At 40.8% G+C, this 23,370-nt stretch overlaps 1 protein-coding gene across 7 annotated transcripts in view; it reads right to left on the minus strand.

Moving 5' to 3' along the window:
- Positions 1 to 23,370, minus strand: part of RARB (retinoic acid receptor beta) — a 548,867-nt gene that overhangs the window by 21,179 nt on the left and 504,318 nt on the right. For all 7 annotated transcript variants that reach the window (XM_075922032.1, XM_075922031.1, XM_025190306.2 and 4 more), the window contains 2 exons: positions 13,689 to 13,849; positions 5,103 to 5,279 (listed from right to left, as the gene is read on the minus strand). In XM_075922032.1, coding sequence (XP_075778147.1) covers positions 5,103 to 5,279; positions 13,689 to 13,849 — 338 coding nt within the window. The remainder of the gene's footprint in view (positions 1 to 5,102; positions 5,280 to 13,688; positions 13,850 to 23,370) is intronic.

Consider the following 23,370-nt stretch of genomic DNA (forward strand, 5'->3'; position numbering starts at 1 on the left):
ATTCAACACCCCCTTCAGAAGGAGGTGAGAACAGAGAACCAGGAAGAGGAAGAAGGGAGCATAAGTGTCATGACCATGAGGGTTAGCCAGAAGCAAGGGGATTAAGGAGTTAAGTGTACCTAACCAGGTAGCAGGCAGCCAATAGAAATGCAGGTAGGAATTTCAAATTGGGACAAAGGAATTTTTGGTTTTTTCCTTCCTTTGTCCTTAGTCAGTTTCTCTCCAGATAGTGAAGGGGACAGATATCATGTCTCTATCCAAGAAAAGACTCTTCACTATCTGTAAGTAGGGTAACGTTTAGATAAATCCATTAGATTTTATTGTTTTATGTTTTGGGAATAGGAATCTGATGTCTGTGCGTTTAAAAATGGGGTTTCCTCTCCTCTTTTACTAAGCTTTTGGCCCATGCAGATCCCCCATGAGTATATTAATTGGTGACTTTTCCATCGAGTCATTATGCTGGTAACAGGAGTATTGCGGTGGTGATAAAAGTTCTCTCTCTTTTTTTTAAATTAACCTGGTATTGGTTAATTTTTTTGTGTCCTGGTTTTACTTCAGGGCTGAGATTTCCCAAGTGATTTCTTCCCTGGTTTTCTTACCATTACTTGGGTGGTAGCAGCGGATTTTTATCCCCAAATCTAGGTTTTTAAGATTTTGGGGGGAAGTTTTATACCAAAGCCTGGAAAGATAAGGTTTTGAGGTACTTTTGTGGGCCCCCACTTCTGCATTCATTGTGACAGAGTGGGGATTTAGCCTTGACAACAAGTGAAGGAGGAGAAAATATGTGGTCGCAGGGAAAACAGCTGGTAGAACCCCAACTGCGAAAGGGGAATGGAGAAAAAGAATTCACTGAAAGAAAGCGGGAAAGAGCAGATGGACGATAAGAGAAGACCCACAAAATGCACAAATCATAGAAACCCCAGGAAGAGGCCAGCTGGCTGGACCACAGTGTCAAAAGCAGCAGAAAAGTGTAGGAATACAATTATGGAGGAGTGCTTCTAGATGTGGCAAAGAGGAGGATGTTACTTCAATCACACCACCTGAAATACTGTTTCTTATTGGCTCTGAGTTTTGTGTTGTGCCCCTTACAGAACCTTTATTGTTTTAGATGACAAGGTTAGTGCATATATTTCAAAGCTATATTTTCCCCCATTTAGAATGCAGGTATATTCCTTCTGTGAAACCATGATCTCATCCCATGTCCACACTAGACAAAGAACAGCAGATACTATTTGCTGAATTCCCAGGGCAAGAAAAAAATGGTGTCATGAGAAGAACCGACACATTCGGCATGCACTCCAGCTTCCTTTCAGTATGCTCTGTTTCCCAAGATCAGCTCCAAGATTCATCTCCTCTGGAAAGGAACGGCTGTGAACGTGTATGTGGGATGTCTGTGTGCCAGCAAAACACATGTGGGGCACATTCAGTGTGTGTATTAAGATCTTGGTAATATGCAGATAGGCACTGTGTAGTGGGTGCATGTAAATTCAATGTTCCTTCAGTATGTGTGCACTGTACATGTGTGTGCAGCATGTGAATGCAGACTGTGCATTCTGTGTACAAATGTGTAACTAAATAAAGGGTTTGAAATACAACCTTATAATGACAGGAAATAGATTATTTCAGAGAAAAAACATGCATTATTAATACATTGCTAAATTACTGACATTTAACTTAAATAAAATTGGGGAATTACATTCTTATTCAGATTAAATATAGGTAGTGCATGCTTAATTAACGTACTGGGCATTTCACAGACAATACATGTGCCACATGATTCTAGGGTTGTTATGGTAATTATCTTTTTTTCCCTCTTTCTAAGTGGCACATAAAATAGTCACATAAAAACTGCATAAATGTCAAAGGAAAAAGTTATGTCGCTGTACTACATAGAAACCTGAGCTAATTTTTGACACATTTCTGGATTTTTTTAGCTTTATTGGTAATTTAAGTTTTTGCTGTAACTCTTGTTCAGTTTTGTCCCTTTCCCTTTATGAGAAGAGCAGAGGAAAGGTGGGCAGATAATGAGGAGTAATGATAAAATTTTGAAGTATGACTTGCAGCTTGCCATATTTCCTGTGATATGGTGCATCACTTTCTCAAGAATCAGTCTTTACTATGTACTTGTGTACTTGCAGAGTTAAACATCAGTTAGGATGCATCTAGATTATATTCCTCTTTCGAAAGAGGAATGCAAATGAGGGAAATCAAAAATGTAAACGAAGTGCAGATTTACAAATCCCATGTTTCATTTGTACAATCGTGTCTGATCGCTTTTTCGAAAAAGGTTTTTGGTTTTTTTTAAAAAGCAGTCTAGATGCAGTTCTTTCGGAAAAAAAATAAACCCTTTTTCAAAAGAACCCTTATTCCTGAAAAAGACTTCATCTACACAGCAGGATTTTTGTGCAAGAAGTCTTTTGTGAAAAAACTTCTTGCACAAAAGCGCATCCACACCTCAAAGCGCATCACTTTTGCGATGTGCTTTTGTGCAAGAGAGTGTCCACACTGCATGGATGCTCTTGCACAAGAAAGCTCTGATAGCCATTAACAGAATGGCCATCAGAGCACCTGTGCTTTTTTGGATAGGCTCTTTTTGAACAAGAAACCCCTGTGGAGCATCCACGCATGCCTTTTTGCGCAAGAGCTGTAGCCCTCTGTTCTGTCAATTGACTGGAGATTTTCTTGCGCCAAAACGTGCTTGAGGTATGGACGCTCCACAGGTTTTTGCACAAAACCCAGATGTTTTTGCGCAAAAACCTTGTAGTACAGACATAGCCAAAATGAGATTTTACATTGTTCTTTTGAAAAAGGTTTATTTTCCCCCGAAAGAACCGCATATAGACTGCTTTTTTTAAAAAACTTTTTTTGAAAAAGCGATTGGACATGATTATGCAAATGAAGCATGAGATTTGTAAACCTGCGCTTCGTTTGCATTTTTTATTTCCCTCATTTGCATTCCTCTTTCGAAAGAGGAATGTAGTCTAGATGTGACCTTATTGTGCAATGACAAAGATAAAGACCACTAATGTTTTTGTAATGCTACAAAGTAAATTTCCACTCACTTTCATCATAAGAGATGGGCATTTGACAATTTAAGGTAGAAAACCAGCTACAAAGTCTACACTACACACTTTTAAAAAAAATTAGTAACCTATAGCTAACGAATATGTGCATCTAGTATAGCCATTAGAGAGGCACACAAAATAGAGACAGAGCGTATCCTCAAAGCTAAGACAACTCTTCCTCCGTGTTGGATCTTAACCAATCAGAATTACAAACGACTGCCTCTGGCAGCTGATGAGCATTCCTAGGGAATGGACAGGCCCCAAATAGAAAGGAAGGATCTTAAAAACTAAAGTTCAGGGGTGAAGAAATAAGATTCGTATCTTCTGCCTATGCTGTTCTGCAGCAATATATTAACCATTTGTCACTTCAACTTCACAATTATAAATCAATTCTCTGCCCATAACTCAGGCAGAATACGCTTGAGACATGTCATACTTTATAAATTACTGTATGCCTTCTGGTGTAAGAAGACCTTAACTGGGTCTTATCATAACAGTGCTAACAACGACAGGCATGCAATTGGTAATAAATGGTTTTGCCTCGTGCAGAGACCACACACAATAACGACGAGACAGTCCAGTATGAATGAAAGCCTATAAGCCAGGGGCCAATGAGAGGTGAATCTTGGAAACTGTAGGGAAACCTCAACTTCCCCTTTTTTACGGGCCAGAGAATAATCCTGTTCCCTCTATCTCTGTTTTTCCCATATATCAGTGTCACCTATAAGAGAGCCTTCAAAACAGCTTTTGACAAAACAAGAAGAAAAGGTCAAAGCAGTTCATATTCTCCTCAATATGATTTTTTTTGAAGTCACACATTCTTAGGGATTCCATGATTAATTATTTTAACTGAAAATTCTCTAGAATAAGCTCCTGGCTGAGGCCAAACAAAATATATACAGCATAGTCATCCTATGGAAGGCTTATCAGGCCCACGGAGCAACTGCATACACTTTGGGGTGTACTAAAGGCAAAAATAGTTCAGCTCATCAGAAAGCCAGACAAGATGGTCACGTCTTTCCCCCAAACACATTTTATTCTTCGTGCAATTTCAGTTTTGTTAGACATTACAACTGTGATTAATGATGGTTCATTTGCATTTCTAGGGCACCTTTTATCTGACAATCTCTGAGCCATATGCAAACAAATAATTCATCCTCACTGCACTCTGCTGAAGCACATTATTACTCCTCTTTTCCAAATGGGGAAACTAAGGCAGGGGGAAGTTAAACAACTTATCCAAACAAAGTAAAAATCAGTTGCAAATCCCAATTCTTCTGGACTAATTCCCTGCTTTGAATATATCCCCCTCACATTTGATTTTAAAATTAAACTTAGCATTTTGCTAAAATTTTATGATGTGAATTAAAAAGTACTCTTAAATGAATGTTAGTGCTAGACAAAGTTTTTTTTATTGCCATATTGTGCATTTAATGGTTGGGTCTGCATCTGCTTCTGCCTTTAGGTTCAGCAGATTCCATCATTACAACACGGGAAAATCGTGGTCTCAGATTTATCATCATTTATCACATCCATGACATTAGAGGCACATGCCATCCCAAGGTCTTTATTAATGAACTGTCTTTCTAGGCATCCTCTATGTAGATCTGACAGTATAGTGTTCAAAATGAAATATCAATTTCACATTAGTAATGGGTGGATCATATGACTTTCACCACAATTTAAACACATTTGAATAGATACATAGGGCCAAAATCTGTTCTTCGTGCAGCCAGACTAATCAGTAGATCCTGAGGATAGATTCCGTGCTTTAAAAGGGTAACTCTTATTTTCCCTTCTCTCACATATGTATTGCCACATTACTAGTGACATAGGTTTCTAAAAGAGTAAGATCTTCTAAGTGATATATTTGTATGTATGTGTACACTAATGTCTGTTCCCAGTTACACAGTTGAGACATCCGCACTAGTAGATGATGCAGAAGCTGGCTCTATCTCACTAATGATTTCTGCAACAGAGTGCAGTATAAAAATACAATCTAGGGTTGCATTACAGATGTAAGACACAGATACATACCAAGATGTCCAGGCAGGCTGCTTTAAGCAGAGTGATTTGGTCTGCAATAGTCAAACTTGTAAAGCCAGGCAATCGTTTTGCAAATTCCACTATTTTAATAATGCACTTTGTAGCAAGTTCACTGAATTTGTCCCAAAGCCCAAGGTCCAGTCGAACCCGATGGTCTGCGCTAGAGTTCTGGAAAGAAGACAAGGCATCATAAATCAACAGTCTCCTGTCCAATGAAGTAACTGATTTGCTAGTAAAATCATAATTGAATATTTCTGCTAGAAGTGCTTTCTATTAGCATTCCAGGCATTTTCTGAAAAGTTTGCTGTTGTGATGCTGCTGGTTTAAAACTTGGATTAGTTTCCTAAACATTCTTTGAATGTTTCTGTTACTTATGATTACAGTGGCCATCTGTACACAGAATACAAATGAACTTACAACATTTCCAAATGCCACTACCGTCATTCTTTCCTGTCATTATATAATGAGTGCATTGAGACAGAGAGACAATTTACATTTGAACCCCTGAAAATAAAATGAACAGTGGATCTGGAACATTGGTTCCCCATCTGGAAAAAAGCAGCTAAATATTTTGGAACACAGTTTCACATACGTAAGGTCTTAGAGAATTGGTTCTATTTAATTTCTCTCCCTCTGGCTCTATGAAGGTTTTACAGCTCTCTCAAAATACCGTCCATCCTGAATTGAAAAGTATTTCTTTACATAATGTTAAAATGCTTCCTCTGACAATGAAAGCACTATGCACAATGCTGAGGATTGTACATTAATTTGAGAGCACAGAGTTCATTATGTTACAACATATTTTCCTAGCAAACTTTGGGTATTGTGGAAACATTCTAAAAAGACATATTCCCTCCCTAGTTATGCCTATATAGAAACACACAGATTAACTCTGGATTAAGATGTCTCACTGCAAGATCCATGTTAAAGTGATGGAGTTTATGTTTTCACAATTCAAAAAGGAGACTGACTAATCTCTCTCCTCCTCCTCCTCTCTGTGCCTCCCCCCCCCCCAAAAAAAATCCAAGTTGTAGTGGAGAATCATGTCTGTAATATTTACATGAATCTATACCTTTAACAGCCACCTCTATGTTGAAATGTGCTCTCTTTTTAAAAAGACAGGAAAAATACCCCATCGCTTCTATTTAAAATCTATCCTGGGGAGCCAGCTTGGGTTTTTTTTCATGATAGAAGAGAAGACAAGAGGAAGTGTCTCTATAATGCTAAACATCAAAAGTTTCCTTCAAAATAGACCAAAAGGAATGGGTTAACAGTCACTCTAATGCCTTTTGAAATATTTCTTGCAGTTACTGAGTATGCATCCTTCAGATTTATTTTATTTCACCCTCAAGGACCTTGGTGAAATATAGTACATCAGGGGGAAAATAAGATCAAGATGTGCAGTCATTCAGACTGTAATTAAATTTAATAAGCAGTTTATCCAGTTCATAGAAAGATGGCATAGGATAGAGCTACACAAAGCAAAGCCTAAAGCAGGAAACCATTTTACAATAGGGTATCCATCTGGAAAAAAAGATGATGCATGAAACCAGCAAGTGTGAACAAAATCTTCATCAGTATCATATAAGGTTATTTTACCATGCTACACTTCTGGCAAAGGGAAGTTTGACATGTCTTCTATTAAAACTAATGCACAGCAGTGTTAACAAAATGTACATCTAACTCTCTATTAGGCAAACTGAAGCAAAGTGACTGTTAATAAAGCACAATAATTTGGTTTTTAATTATACTGGTTGCCAGATTCATTGGCACTGGATGTAAAATTGCTAATGCATTATTTTCCAAATGCTGCAAATAGAAAGCCTTTTAACATTTTTTCTGGTAATGAACACAGTGATAAATCTCATTGAAAACAGCTAAGTTTTAACAGAAGTCCTGCATGTGAAAAAAAAGTTGACCTACATCATCAACGTAGAGACTGAACAATAAAACAAGAGGTTAATAAAATGCCTGTTGGACCAACAAACTGATTAGCAGTGCTTGGGGATGTTCTCTATTCAGGCTGTGAAAAAAAATTAAACATGAGGTGTTTTGCTGAAGCATGTTTTTTTGGGTGCCTCTTCCAAGAGCAGGCCATGCACAAGTTCAAGGCTTATGTTTCCCCTACTCTCACATTAGTGCACACATGGTGGAACAATACTTAATGCCCACTACTGACATCTTTATCAGTGGCCAACTGCAACCATGCTATGAAATTCAATTAAGGAGTAATTTTTGCCCCATAAGTGGATCCCATTTTTATTCACTTCTGCAATCCGCTCTATCTCCATGTAACAATACACAGCAATGTCCTCGAAGGAATATTCACATAGTTCTGGAATCCCTGCTATCTTTAAAATCCACTTTCCAAATGGAACAAGGCTCAGAGGCACCACGGTGGTTTGAACAAGGACAACTGCTATCCTTCCTTAGCAAAAGTAGCAATGCATTAAGTCTAATGCAACTGTGGTGGTCAAGGAATTCAGCACGTACCTTTGCTGAATGCCAGTGCCATGATATATTAGTATAGTATCTTTTTAAAAGTACAGAAAAGTGGCCTTGTAACTTTAAAGTTGAACATCTACAAAGAACAAATTACCTGCAAGATGCCTATTTGTACGCCCCCAAAAGCACTGTTTGGGACAACCTCAAGCATGGTCCATAGAGTATTTTCTGTTTAATTTTTCCTTCTATCTTGAGTCTGGATGTAACACAGCTGTAGACTTACAAATAATATCAATCTCAAGGGATAAGAAGCATAGTTACACTAAATTATATTATAAAGCATGACATCTCCAGAGAAATTACTAAGGCACTTTCTCTTAGCTAGATGACAGTAATAAAACAGATCTATTTAGGATGGACTTTTGAAATCCATTATGTTTAAACAGATTGCTGGTTCTCATCATTAAAAGAGCTACACTTGCCCAGCAAATGTACCTGTTAATTTAAATGACTTGGGGAATTTAATACGAGACAGATATTCTTCAGTTATTATAAGTAAACTCTTTCTTGCAGAATTGTTAGCAATGGGGACACCTTATAGAAGGGATATAACATTTTCTAAAACATATTTTTCACAAACCACAATTTTTAAATGGGGAAAATATGTTACCTCCAGGATAGAACAGGTATACAAAACGTCTTGGTTTCCTAAATAAACTGCAGAGTTAAAGAATAAATAAGGATATTCTAATACTTGCAGTCCAAATGCTTAAATAGATTTCCGAGGGTTGCTTCAGTACTTTTTTGATTACAGCTGTTTTGCCTCTGTCTTCTGTTGTTACAGATTCTAGAGCAGTGGTCACCAATCAGTAGATTGGGATCTACTGGTAGATCTTGCAGCTTCTGACAGGTGATCCTGACTGGTTTGGCCAAGAGACCATCAAGTGCCAGCACTTCAGCTGCCCCTGCCCTACTGCTGTGCATCTCCTGCCCTTTGACATGGAGCTGCCTCCCACAACCCCTGGGAGCCTCCTGCTTGCTGTGCAGGGCAGGAGAGGGAGAAGAGGGGTGATGATGTCAAGGTGCCCCCTCTCCCACCCTGTATCCTATCTCCACAGAGCGGGGAGGGAGGACACAACAGGACTTGGGATGGAGGGAGTTTGCTGGCTGCTTTTGGGAGTAGTGCAAGGCCAGGACAGGGGTAAGCCTGCCTTAGCCCTACTGCACCACCACCTAGGAGTCACCTGAGGTAAGCAGTGCCCAACTGGAGTCCACATCCTGAACTCCTACCCCAATTGTCAATCCCCTCCTGCATCCCAAGCCCTTGCCCTAGCCTTGAGAACCCCTGCATCCAAACACCCTTCCACAGCCTGCACCTAGAACCCCCTCTGGCATCCCAAAAGCCTGCCCCAGGCTCAGCTCAGAGCCCCTCTCGCACTCCTGATCCCTTAATCCAAGACCAGCGCCTGCACCCCAACCCTCTGCACCTGCCTGCTGAAAGTGAGGAAGGATGGGGGCAGGGGGAAAGGGAGAATGGAGTGAGCAGGGTTGGGGCCTCAGAGAAGGGGCACAAAGGAGGTGGGACAAGGGTATTTGGGTTTGAGGTAGATCTTGGATTGCACTTAAATTCAAAAAGTGATCTTGTGCTTAAAAAGGTTGGAGATCCCTGCTATAGAGCCTTTTGCTCATTAGAAACAAAAATACCAAAACTGGTTTCAAACAGAGTGCTACTAAAATGTAAAAGAATATTACCGACAAAGCAGAGTTTCCTCTTTAAATGTGCAGGTCAGTAAGCTCACAGGGAAGCAACAGTTCTATAGATTATTTCAATGTTATCTCTAAGGCTTTTTTTTTTTAAATGTGAAGCAGCTTACAGAACCAATTCACATGGCATAGCAAAACAGTCTTTCACAAAGTGCAGAGATTTACTGTTCTACTAAATGATAAATAAAGGCTCCCAATAGAAGCATGACTAGATAATATGTCTGTCCACAATATTGCTATCACGAATAAAGTTGACTAAAAAACTTCTTACACATCTAGCTTTATTTGGCCTCCTAATTTTTCTAATGGTTGTTTATTTCTAATTTCTTAGCACATCTCTGATTTCTATAGTTCCACAGCTCAGTTTCATATGTCTTTTAAGGGACAGCTTACTGTATTACCAAACCTTGCAAACTGATGAATATGCATCGTACATAGTCTAACAAATACATGACTCTTCCATTTCCTTCTTTCATCCCAGTAAGATCTGAACTTTTAAAATCTTTGGCATTAGAAAATTACTAAGCCAAAGACATGAGATTGCATTTTGTTCTGAACAGTGAGGTTTGTGATCCCCAAGCAGCTGTGAAAGCCACAAACCCCACTGCTTATGAGTCTAACCTTTAAGATAAAGGCATGGGCATGACATAGTAATTATGAGTTCTTAAAACAGATTCCTATGTAAACACTAAGAAGATAACGAGGGCATAGTCATATCAGTGATTTAAATAGCCTACAATTCAGATACAGGGGTGAAGTCGTCTGTGAACCAAATACAGTAGTGGTATTAAAGTGGTATTCTATCAGTCTTTATGTATCTATGGCTCACAGTCTAGCTCACTCATAGAAACTGCTCACTGTTTTCTGCAGTTGCAGGGACATAAGATCCTGGTTAAGCCAAAATAACCTTCTCTGGAGGAGGAAGGGTTAATAAATAAGACTTTTATTCAACCCAAACACCATAAACCAGCAGAGCTGCTAGCCATATTTCACTCAACACTGCAGTTCTTGAACTATGGATTGACACCCCCCAAAGACTGCGAATTAATTTGAATGGGGTCGCCAGGCCCATTGTTACAGGTACTGGGGCCCACAGCAGAAAACCAAAGCCCAAGCCTCACCTCATGGGGCTGAACCTGAAGCCAGGCAGCAGGGCTTGGGTTTGGGCTTGTGCTGTCTTCCCTGATCCCCAGAAAGTCCAACACCGGTAGTGCTGAAGCCTGAACCCCACTGCATGGGGCTGAAGCTGAAGCCTGAGCAATTTAACCCTGTGGCTGGGATTACGCTGTAATGTCTGTTGTCAGAGGGGTCGCAGGGCAATGACGTTTGAGAACCGCTAAGAAAAACCATCCGGCAAATTCCATAAACCATTGCAAAACCACCAGCCAAACAGGGATTGCTCCTATGCCTCCAAACCTCTCTGTTCTGACTCCACATCAGCAACCTCTTGTCTCAGCCTCCCATGAGAAATGATCGAATCAGTCCTTAAATCAAACTCAATCTAGCTTCCCTGGGCTCCTCAGCTCAGGGAGGCACTTCCAGCCAGGGCTTTGAAATCCCTGGTGCTAGTGAATGCCACTGTGCGGCTCAGTGGTGGCATTACAAGCAGCACTGAATGTAGTGATATTCTCATTTACAGTACCTATATTTATATCGTGCCAAGAACAAGAAAATTATATAGTTATACCGTAAGCATCCAACTTAGTTCATTTGCCACACAGCCTGTGTGCTTAAAATTCTGGAATGCATGCCTGTCTGAGGACATACATTCTAGCTGTGGACATATGATCAGCTGTGACACAGACAAAAAGCCGTTTCCCCTAAGCTCAGAAATGTTTTCCACTTATCTTTCAGAAATGGCCTAACGTTTACCGAATTGCAAATCTATTTAGATGCCCTTCAGTTTAAGATAAGTTAAGTCACAACACATTTTTGTGGTTAAAAACCAACACAGACGATTCATTGAAAAGCCTCCCCACAAATCCCCAACATGGATGTCTCAAGTTAAGAACTTCCAATTATGTCACCAGCTGGCTGTTATCAAGTTTACAGCCCAGCACAATGCACTGATCCCAGGAGAGTTGAACGTGCTTGGCCACTTCAGTAATTCCTGTTATTTAACGGCATGCCTGCATTGATTGTTTTGACTAAATCTAACATGAGCAGCAGTAAGGCGATACTGCCAGAGAAGCACGTAGCTGGTTAGGTTTTTTCCAGGGCAAACATATTTATGCTATTCTCAAAATCAGATACGGAAAAGGTTAGCAAAAATGTTACATTTTTCATCTCTGGGCATTAGAAATCACAATATTTGCACTTGCCCTCTTGCAATTTAATTTTGCAATCACATGAATTTTCTTTTTAAACCAGGTGTGGGGGAAGAGAGTACACTGAATGGTGCACAAAGTCAGTGAACACCAATTACCCTCAGTTAAGATTTGAATAACTGAAAATTGTAAGGTCTGACAAAGCACTTCAAGATGGAGCTTCTCATGCACGGACTGAGGGTGGACCTTTAGATCTTGGCTCCACAGCACAAGTATCACATCTACTCGGCCGTCTCTGATCTCATGGCCAAGCAAGCAGGAACGCACGCTCAGTCTTATACAGTGCCTGCTGCAGAGTATTTTACACCTTCCTCTGAAACATCGGGAATTTGCCAGAGTCAGTGACAAGCCACTGGATTAGACAGAACACAGGTCAGCTCCAGTACAGACATTCCTATTTTACTCTGACTTTCACGGTAATTTTATGCATATCTAGTGTATGAAAAGCTTGACGTGTTTCTTCAATAATATATATATGTTCTGCAGTCTTCTATCCTTTTATCAACACTTACTACATATATGTGTACATAAGAAAAATCTCTCTCTCCACCTTTTTACATAGATATAATTGTATACACTGTATATTGTATATACTATCGTATATTGTGGGGGTAATTTAAATTAAAAATTGGCATTATTCCAAATTAAAATGAGGAACATAATGTCTGCATTCTTCCTGGTCCCAATAGCTAATCTCATCAATTTTGAGATTAGGCAAGATTTGTAGCCATAATCCAGTAATGTTTAAAGTCGCCTCATCCATGAGACTCTAGTCCTCTAAAGCTCAGAACACATGAACGCTCATACTAGGTCAGACCAAAGGTCCATCTAGCCCAGTATCCTGCCTTCCAACAGTAGCCAATGCCAGGTGTCTCAGTGGGAATGAACAGTACAGGTAATCATCAAGTGATCCATCCTGTCACCCATTCCCACCTTCTGGCAAACAGAGACTAGGGACACCATCTCTGCCCATCCTGGTTAATAGCTATTGACGAACCTAACCTCCACGAATTTATCTTTTTTTTTTTTAAATGCTGGCATTGTCTTTGCCTTCACAACGTCCTCTGGCAAGGCATTCTACAGATTGTGTGTGTCATGTGAAGATACTTGTTTGTTTAAACCTGCTGCTTATTAATTTAATTTGGTGACTACGTCCCCCAATTCCTGTGTTATGAGAAGGAGTAAATAACACTTCCTTCTTCACTTTCTCCTTGTTATTCATGATTTTTAATATCCCCCTCTTAGTCATCTCTTTTCCAAACTGAGAAGTCCCAGATTTATTAATCTTTTCCCATATGGAAGCTGTTCCATACTTTTCATCATTTTTTGTCATTTTCTTAACCTTTTCCAATTCTAATACAGTACATCCTTTTTGAGATGGGACAACCATGTCTGTACGCAGTATTCAAGCTGTGGGCATACCATAGATTTACAGAGAGCAATATGATATTTTCTGTCTTATTATCTATCCGTCCCTTAATGATTCCCAATATTCTGCTAGCATTGACTGCCACTGAACATGGAGTGGATGTTTTCAGAGAACTAGCCACAATGACTTTAAGACCTTAATCTTGGATGAGATTTTTTTTCTGAAAAAGGGATCCTTCACCTTGAACAGTAACTGGTGTTCTTTGAGATGCATATGCCATTGTTGCTTCAATTCCTTCTCAACCATGAAAATCCAGCAAAAAAAACTCCAAGGCAGAGGAAGGAGGGAAGATTCTGGAGCATCCCTAGAGAGATACAGCTGGAAGAACTCCAGTTGCTGTACAAAGTAAATAGCCTCTCCTTTTTCTTTAAGTAGTAATCATATGGATGATACTGCTTTCTTTCAGGAGATTCCCAAGCAGAATCTAACCTATAGATTCAGTACTGACCATAGGACAGCATCACCAAGCTGCACCTGGCTCTGGAAGCAGGCACAAGATTAAAGAAATTGATCTACATGAGTATAATTGTTAGAAAATGTCTCACATATCCATGCCAACATTCCAATCCCCCCTGTATCTTTCTAAGTGTGTTCTTTACAAACAGCACTTACGGTAGTGTATTTTCCCAGCTGGCAGAGAGAGGGAAAGGTTTCCTGGTGAGCTTTTCGAATTTTCTCAGTGAGATCATCCAACTCTGCTGTCATTTCATAGTTTTCCGTAAACTCTTGCTTTGAAGGCTCCTTCTTCTTTTTGTTCCTGTCATTTCTGACAGCTAGAGACAAGAAAGGAGACAGTTCAGGTGTGGTTAGTGAGACTGTTCAGGTGTGGTTACTGAGACTATTTCATATTGCTTTCACAGCTCCTCTTCAAAGTATTGCCACAGATTTTTAAAAAACATTAAACATGTTATTTTGGATAGAAAATGTTGCATAAGTGCAGAAGAAAAATACTTTTGCTATCAGTAAAAATTAAATTGAGATGGGCCAACATGCCAATTTCTCATGTACTCATCTAGCAAGTAAAAGCCAACTTCCTACAGCAAGTTTAAGACCTTCTGGAGGTATCTTAGGCCATACTTTAAATTTCTACAGTGTCTGCCACTGATGAGCCCCACCACAATCTTTCCCACATTCATGAAATGTCTCACAATAGCTTTGTGATGCACACATTAATAATCTAGTATCATTTTCTAACAAAGAAATCAAGGTGCAGAATGCTAGTATGATTTGATCAAGGTAACAAAGTCAGCAATAAAGCTGGGAACAGAATCCACATCTCCTGGTTCTATGTTCTGTATTTCAGTGATTCTCAACCAGGAGCGTGGGAGCCAACAAGCAGGTTTCAGGGGAACTGCCAAGCAGGGCCAGAATTAGACTTGCTGGGGCCCAGGATAGACAGCCAAATCCCTACTGTGTGGAGATGAAACCAGGACCCCAAGCCCCACTTAGGGCAGAAGCCAAAGCCTGGACAATGTAGCTTCATGGGGTCCCTGTTCCATAGGGCCCCAGGCAATTGCCCTGTTTACTACCCCCTAAGGAGCCCTGACTTTCGTATGTAGAAAACCAGCTATTGTATTCGTGGTGTTTTTATAGTATGTTGGGGAGGGACCTCAGAAAGAAAAAGGTTGAAAATCATTGGTGTGTGTTAACCTTAAAACTGTCTCTTCCTGATAGGGCACTTTCTCCCAAAACAGTGCGATTCAAAAGGCATTTCTTTAATGAATCCATTGTTTTACAAACTGTACCCATTTAACTCTGTAAAAGCATGTAGACAATGGGCAACTTCTGGCACAGCAGACATTTTGAAATCAATAATGAAAATTCCAACTTAAAAAATCATTATAGATTGCAAAGCCAGAAGGGGCCATTGTAATAGTCTAGGTCTGATCTCCTATGTAACATAGGCCGCAGAACTCCCCCAAAATAATTGCAAGAGATCTTTCAGAAACAGCCAATCTTGATTTAAAAATTGTCAATGAGGGATAACCCTTGATAAACTGTTCTGATGGTTAATTACTCTTGCTAAAAATTTACACCTTAATGCTTATCTGAATTTGGCTGGCTTCTGCTTCCAGCCATTGGATCAAAAACATTTCTCTGCTGGAGTGACAAGCCCATTATTAAATATTTGTTTTCAATGTAGGTATTTATAAACTACAATCATCCCCTACCCTTCTCTTTGGTAAGCTAAATAAATGCAGCTCTTGAGTCTATCACAATAAGGCACGTTTTCTAAGTCTTTTCATCATTCAAAAGCTCTTCTCTGAACCTTCTCCACTTTACCAGTGTCCCTCCTGAATTATTGGCATCAGAACTGGATATTTTGTGTTTCCTTTGGCACTGTTGTAATCTCTTTACTCCTACCTGAGAGATTTATGCATATCAAAATTGCATTAGCTCTTTCAGCCACAGCATCCTATTGGGAGCTGACAGTCATCTGACACTCAGCTGATTATCCACCACAGCACCCAAATCCTTTGTAGAGTCACTGCTTCCTAAGATAGCGTCCCCCATCCCGTAAGTATGGACTACATTCTTTGTTCCTACTATGGATACATTTACATGTTCTTGTATTGAAATACATATTGTTTGTTTGCACCCCGTTTACCAAACGATCCAGATTGTTCTGAACCCAGTGACTTTACACCTTTATATTTACAACTCCTTCAATTTTTTTGTCATCTCTCAAACTATCAATGATGATTTTATGATTTCTTCCCAGATCACTGATAAAGTTAAATAGCGTGGAGCCAAGAACTGATTCCTGCATGAGCTCACTGAAAACATACCCAACCAATGACAATTCCCCATTTAAAGTTACATTTTGAGACCTATCAGTCAGCCCATTTTAATCCATTTAATGTGTGCCACATCATTCTAGTTATTTAATCCAATGTCATGTGCTACCACGTCAGCCAGATTACAGAAGGTTATTAAACACTGTCACACTTTTATGAACCAACTTCCTCAAAAAACACGTATCAAGTTAGTTTGACAGGATCTATTTTCCATGAACTCATGCTGATCTGCATTAATTACATTACCCTCCTTCAATTCTTTGTTAATCAAGTCCCATGTCAACTGATCCATTATTATGCCCGGGATCAAAGTCAGGGTGACAGGCCTAATCATCCGATTTACCTTTTAAAAAACTGACACATTAGCTTTCCACCAGCCTCATAGAACCTCCCAATGTTCCACAGCTTATTGAAAAATCAACATTAAAGATGCAAAAAAGGTCCATTGAGCTCCTCAGCTAGATGGAGGATTCTAATAAGAAATAAAAGTAAAGATCTCCCAAACACATACATACTAACTGCAATACCAATGCCCAGTCTTATTCCACTTCCCTTATTTTACATAATGTATTTTTGTTGGAAATAGCAATTAAATGATATATGAGGCACAGAGGCCTTGTATCAGGCTATCAAGTGAGTGTACGTACAAAACACGTGAGCCATAATGTACCTCAGTGGCTTTTATCATTGAGATTCTCAAGCTTGACATTCCCCCAAAACTGTAGAAGAGGCTAAGAGAGAATATACAACTTCTGCCCCACCCGCTCATTGGTTGTTGTGGATTTTATGTATGTTTAGGTCAACAGTGTATGTATATTTCAGTACTGTTCCAAATTCTTGCCCATTAAAATGATCACAATACTACAGGCATGTTTATACATTTTTATTCATGTATAGAAATGACAGAGGAGGTTATGTAGGAGAGCGCCATTATATATGAAAGAAAGCATAGAGTGAAATATAATTAATATCTTAAATAAATCCAACTATACCACAGAATCCCTATGACTAGAGTAATGCTTGGGTAATAAGAGTACAGTGATATGGATATACTACTGACCCTGTGACCAGGATGGAAGCTGTGAAATGCTTCAGGAGATTAGAGAAGCTATGAAAAATAGAAAACTCAATAGGGGGGATTTCAACTATCTCCATATTGACTGGGTACATGTCACCTCAGAATAGGATGAAGAAATGAAGTTTATTGACACCATAATGACTGGTTTGTGGAGCAGCTAATCCTGGAACCCATAAAATGAGAGGCAATTCTTGATTTAGTTCAAGGTAGAGCACAGTATCTCATAAGAGACTGAATATAGTTATACTGCCTGCCAATAGTGGCAATGTTATAATTTAATAACCTTGTAAGTGGGGAAACACCAAAGAAGCTTGCCACAGTAGTGTTTTAACTTCAGTAAGGGGAACTACTCAAAAATGAGGAAGCTAGTTAAACAAAAATTAAAAGGTAAAGTCACAAAAGTGAAATGCCTGAGTAAAAGGACTAAAAAAGTATCATCATGATTAAAATCTCTTGTCCTGTCCAAATAAAAGGCCAAGGTTCTCCTTACATCAAGCATATGGAGTATGGCTTCCATATGATCCCGGTGAGGCTTAGGATAAAGGTCAGAAGGTGAATGAGTGGGTGCATGTGAAACACGGAAGTCACGTTGGGGGTGAACTTTGGATGTGGTCCAAGAGTACGTCTAGACTACCGCGTTTTGTCGACAGATACTGTCGACAAAACTTCCGTCAACAAAGAGCGTCCAGACACATTGAGTTCTGTCGACAAAGCAAGCTGCTTTGTTGACAGAACTCCGTAGTCTGGACGCAATGTTACAGGCAATAACACCTTCTGTCGACAGAGTTCTGTCGACAGAAGGTGTTATGCCTCGTAAAATGAGGTATACCAACGTCGACAAAACTGCTGAGTTCTGTCGACGTTATGTCGACAGAACTCAGCGGTAGTGTAGACGCTGGTATAGTTTTGTCGACAAAAGTCCACTTTTGTCGACAAAACTAGGTAGTCTAGACACACCCTAAGTGTGACATTTTGGGAGGAAGAACACTGGAAGGCGGATTGTACAATGAAACTGCTATCTCCCCTATCTTTCTTTCTGAGGTAAGTCTTCATGGAGAGGTGAGCTAAAGAACAAGTAGCCATTGGTCCAAAGGGTGTTCTAGTCAGTTCTTTTAATACTATATTGAGATCCTGTTGTTGGGTCAGGAGAAGAGTTCACTATGCCTTTGAGAAACCTCATCATAGTTGGGTGGGGGAAAATGGATGTCTCCTTAGCTCAACAGAAGGCAGGAAGTACCGTGTCTGTGTGCTTGCCAAGGGCCCCAGTAGGGCCACTGGGAGGGTGGGAAGGGACCTGGTGGTACAATAGCTGCCGATACCAGGGAGACTGAGGATCAGAGTTGTCTGGGACTGGAGGCTTTGAAATAAAAAAGGAGCAAAGGGCTTGTGGCTCCCAGCCCTACCGCTACTGCATTGCCTGGCAGCTGCCTGCAGTTGCTGTGGCTATATAAAAGGCTCACAGCTCTGGCCCCTGATGAGGTAGTGCCAAAACTGGGAGCCGGGAGCTATTTAAATAGGATCCTGCTGACTGAAGTGACGCCTGGAAATTCAGTGGCACAGGTCTGCTGGCCAGATCAAAGTGTTAGGCCAGATCTGACCCCTGAGCAGCATCTTGTCTGGTCCTGCTGTAGAGGCGTGTGAGAAAAATATATAAACGGTAATTAAGGCCATTCAATGTTAGTTAGGCTAGAACTTTGAAATGCAAACCTGTATTGTTAGAAATAAGAGGTAATACTAGTTCAATGCTTATTTATATCTTACATATGCTAACCATGTAAGAGAGAGTTCCAGTCTATCGCTGTAACGGATGATTCAGAGATCAAAAGGTAATGTTAGCATTTAGATGAAACTTGGATGAGATAATGTCATTATCAAGATGTAGCATTAAAATTTGTGATAAACAATAAGTAATTAACATAAGGTAACTTATCCATTAAGAAGTTTAATTACCATGTGGTTACATCAAGACTACTGTGCTCTCTTAAGCCAAGGGGCGGCTGCAAATGTATAAAGGCCCTTCCTTTGGTCTGATCCTTTTTCTTCCATACCTGCTTTGGATGCTCATGAAAAAAGCCATAAAAAAATGAGATCCCAGGATAGCGTGATGCCCCTTTTTAATAGACATTGGCTTAGGGTCTCAGATCTGCTTGAGGTTTCATACAGGGGATGTGAGCAGGTCCTGCCCTATACCAAGCCTCTGATACAAAAGCTAATGTCTCAGGCATTCTTCCTACTACATATCCTTTTAAGGTGTAGAGAAAATAAACAAGCAAACAGATACAAATATATCAGGTTTATAACAGAAAATGAGTCGCAACCTTAACTGTGGAGCAATTATCATTTCATAATGATTGAACATGTTCATTCCTGAGGCATTTTGTACTATAATCAACCAGCAGGAAGATGCACTGAGAGGTCCAGAATAAAAGTTTGACCAAGTTCCAGCAAAGCACTTAAGCAGAATCTTAGCTTTTAAGGATCCCATTAACTTCAGCTTAAGTGCTTTGTGGGTCAGGGCCAGAGTGCTCAGCACTTTGCAGGGCGGAGCCATAACGTGCACTGCCACGTTTGTTAGGTTCTATCTTGATGCAAGTCTAAAAAGTCAGGAAGATGCAGCAGGGAAAGCAAAGAAGTAGCTCTGCCTGTAAAGGCTGCCTGTTACTGACCCTCCTTCTTTGGAAATAACACCCTCAGAGCAAAAAAAAAAAAAAAAAAAATATGATTTGTTTATTGAGATCTTAGGGTAGAGTTTAATAACATTCTTAGCCACTGAATAAATGTTCAGAGTCTATCGTTACATCATGAGCACTTTCAAACTTACGTCTCTCCAGAAGTAAATTCAAATCATTGCTGCACTTAAGAGATAAAAGGGCTCCTTAGAAAATTATGTAAACGCCCACACAGTTGCAAAGAGCAATAAACTTTTTGTAATAAAGCCCCACTTACTTATAGTTCCCAAGCGGATGACAAATTTGCCAGACATACGGCCTTAGCAACTACTTAGCTCAATATTTGTGAACTGCCTGTAGAACACAAAACACTTTATTTGGTCTGTCTTATGAACTGCTGCCAAGAACTTGCAAATATAAGATGATTCACACAAGAATTACTTTAGTGCTCCTTTGCTACTACAGGTTGGACCGCCCTTATCTGGCGCCCTCGGGATCTCACCTGTCCCAATTGAGGGAATTTGCCAGATATGGGGAGGTCCCCTGCCACCAGCCTCCTAGGACGCGCCCCTTCCCTGTGGTTGGCTCCGCTCCAGCCCCACTGTCACTGGGCTCCAGCCTGCAGGGCTTGGACTTGGGCTCCAGCCTGCTGGAGCTCCCCGGAGATGAAGCTCCTCAGCCACTGTGGCCCCGCTTCTCTCGCACCGAGCCGGGAATCCCTGGGGACGAGGCTGGTTGGCTGCCCCACTTCTGCTGCACTCTGCCAGGGATTCCCGGGGATGGGGATTGGCAGCTGCTCCATTTCTGACGTGCTCCGGAGATTGGGCCTGCCATCCCTACTTCTGCTGCGCTCTGCCGGGGATTCCCAGGGAAGGGTTTGCCAGCTGCCCCATCTTTGTCGTGCTCTGCCGGGATCCCCAGGGACAGGGCTTGTTGGCTGCCCTGCTTTTGCCACTGGCTGCCCCGTTGCTACCCCACCTAGCTGGGGCTCCCTGGCGCTGCTGCTGCTCTGCTGGCCGGAGCTCCTGAAGCACGGGGCTCCCAGCTGGTTTGCACGTCCAGGCTCTGGTGCTCTCTGATCCAGCAACTTCCCTTGTCCTGCCTGATCGCGGATGTTGCTGGTCCAGAGAGTCCCGGATTTAAGAGGTTCAACCTGTACTATATAGCACTTGCTCCTCCAACTCCTCATTTAGTTTTACACACAGTTGTCAATCTTCCGAAGGCCTCTTAGCAGAACACTCGCTGCCTAGAACACATCACCAAATAGATCCTGTTCTGTCCCGTTTCTTTCCTATCTTCTAGTGATCCAATGGCTGGAACTAGGAGAGGGAGGGGGAAATAAATGGTGCTGAAATTCACTCCAGTTTCTTTGGTTTAATGTTTGGTGACATGCACTGAATTCAGATATTCTACCCCTACCTTCCACATGTCTCAGCGAGGGCTGAACAAGTCAAATCAGATCTAGTTGTGAGTCTACTACTTCCACATAAGCTAACCACACAGAACACTGCAATGTAGTATCTGATTTCAGATATGGTACAGACTTCAACACTACAAAGCACTGCATATGTTCAGCTGCATCTGTAGATTGAAAGAAAGGCATGATTTCATTTAAAGGTAACAGTATTAAAACACACATGCACAAAAATCAGTCAATTCAAATGATAAGTAGCTGTGGGACTACTGTCACACTGTGTATGGGTAGAATTTTAGAATACAGCCTCTGATGTATAAGTCATTTTATAAGTATTTTATAAAACCCATTTTGCCTGCTCTAAATGATGGCTTGCACCCCACCCCCTCATTTAATTAATATTTGAAGTGTATTCAAATAAGGGGGCAATCATTTACAAATACTTGTTATTGTGCTGTGCACAGAAAATCCATGGAGTTTAACTAATTCATAGGGTTTCACAGATGTATCAAGACATAGACACAAGGCAAAATAAGTATTCACTTATTTCACTTCAGCTCTAGTACTCACAAACAACACTGCACTACTCCTAATCACCTTCCTGTTAATGTCTGTCTGCACAGGTGAACTTTTTCAGGCCTAAGACTTCAAATAAGAGCAGCAGGAAGCCCTGACAACATCACCCAGTTTCCATTTTTATTGGACAACTTCCTGGCTGCTGAAAGCCTGAGCAAGTCTCTGCACCTCAGCCACCCACCCTTCATTAAGGGTTTTCTACATTATTCACAAATACTGTGCAAGATGCAGGATACATTTCACAAACAGTGCCAACTTCCTTTCAAATGGCCAAACACAGCCTCCATTACCATTCCATAACTACTGATGCAGTAGTTAAATAGTTCCTTCCTTCTGCTCAAATCGCCGCTGAACAGCTTCATTAACTATTGAAGCAGAGGAAAAGCACAATCCCTGCACCATTAATGTCCATAGTGATCCTATGGACAATCTGCCCTTTATTCGTTAAGGCAAAGAACTGAGTTCTGAAAGACCCTAGAACCATGGATCCTTCTAAACCAACCTACACTTATGCCTGTAAATCTGCCATGGTGGTCAAACAGCTCTTGGAACTCCATGGAGAAATAACTCTTTCAATTCCTAAATTCCGAGCCCTGTGTCGGGAGGCAAGAGAATAACAGGCACGGGAGTCCCATCAGTTGCTCCAATACAGTTTGGGAACCCCACGTGTCCAAAGCCATCAATACTCTCCTGAGCATTATCAAGCTTTATAATCCCATACAATGGTGCCTTTTCCATGGTATCACACATGTCTGGCAGTGGCCCCACATCACATTGGTTGCCTATGAACTGGTAGCATTTGGGGATGGCTCGCTTCCCGATGTCAATGATAACCTGTGTCTGCACAGGTATGGGCATAAAAGCTTCACAAGAATGGTCATGTTGGGTCAGACCAAAGATCCACATTGCCCAGAATCCTGTCTCTCAGAGTATCAGAGGGGTAGCCGTGTTAGTTTGAATTTGCAAAAGCAACGAGGAGTCTTGGGGCAACTTATAGGCTAACAGATGTATTGGAGCATAAGCTTTCGTGGGCAAAGACCCACTTCGGCAGAGAGTCACCATTGCCAGATGCTTCTGGAGTTGGAGGTTTAGGGTCACCCAGGATATGGGGTTGCATTCTTTACCATGTTGACTATTAACCACTCATGGACCTAGATAGCTTTAATTTATTTAATTCCTTTCTGAACCCAAATATAGTTTCAGCCTTCATAACATCCCATGGGAAAGACTTTTATGGGTCAACCGTGCATTGTGTGAAGAAATACTTCCTTATTTTTGTTTGTTTTAAACCTGCTGTCTATTAATTACATAGGGTGGTCTCTAGTTATTGTGTTCTATTAAGGGATAAGTAACCCATCCCTATTCACTTTCTCCACACCATTCATGATTTTGTAGACCTCTACTATATGCCTCCTTAATTGTCTCTTTTCTAAGGTGAAGAGTTCCAACCTTTTTAATCTCTCCTCGTACGATGCATGTGTTGGTTTGCTGCCAGTGCCACTTCAGGGCTAATTTAGCACATTCTCATAAGAGGTTGCTTTCATCATCCTGAAATTCTCTTGCCACTGCTGGTCATTCCAGTTCTACAGAAGAATCTTTTCCCACCAATCCATGCTAGTTTCTCAACCCAGAAAAGGCATTGCATGGTATGAAGCTACTCCAGCAACAGCTTCTTTAATATCAGTTGCTTGGTCTCCTTCTCAGCTTACTCACCCTCATCTTGCTTCCTCCACATTTGAAGTGACTGCAGAAGTTGCTA

The sequence above is a fragment of the Pelodiscus sinensis genome, chromosome 2 (genome assembly GCF_049634645.1).
Source record: "Pelodiscus sinensis isolate JC-2024 chromosome 2, ASM4963464v1, whole genome shotgun sequence".
Classification (NCBI taxonomy): domain Eukaryota; kingdom Metazoa; phylum Chordata; order Testudines; family Trionychidae; genus Pelodiscus; species Pelodiscus sinensis.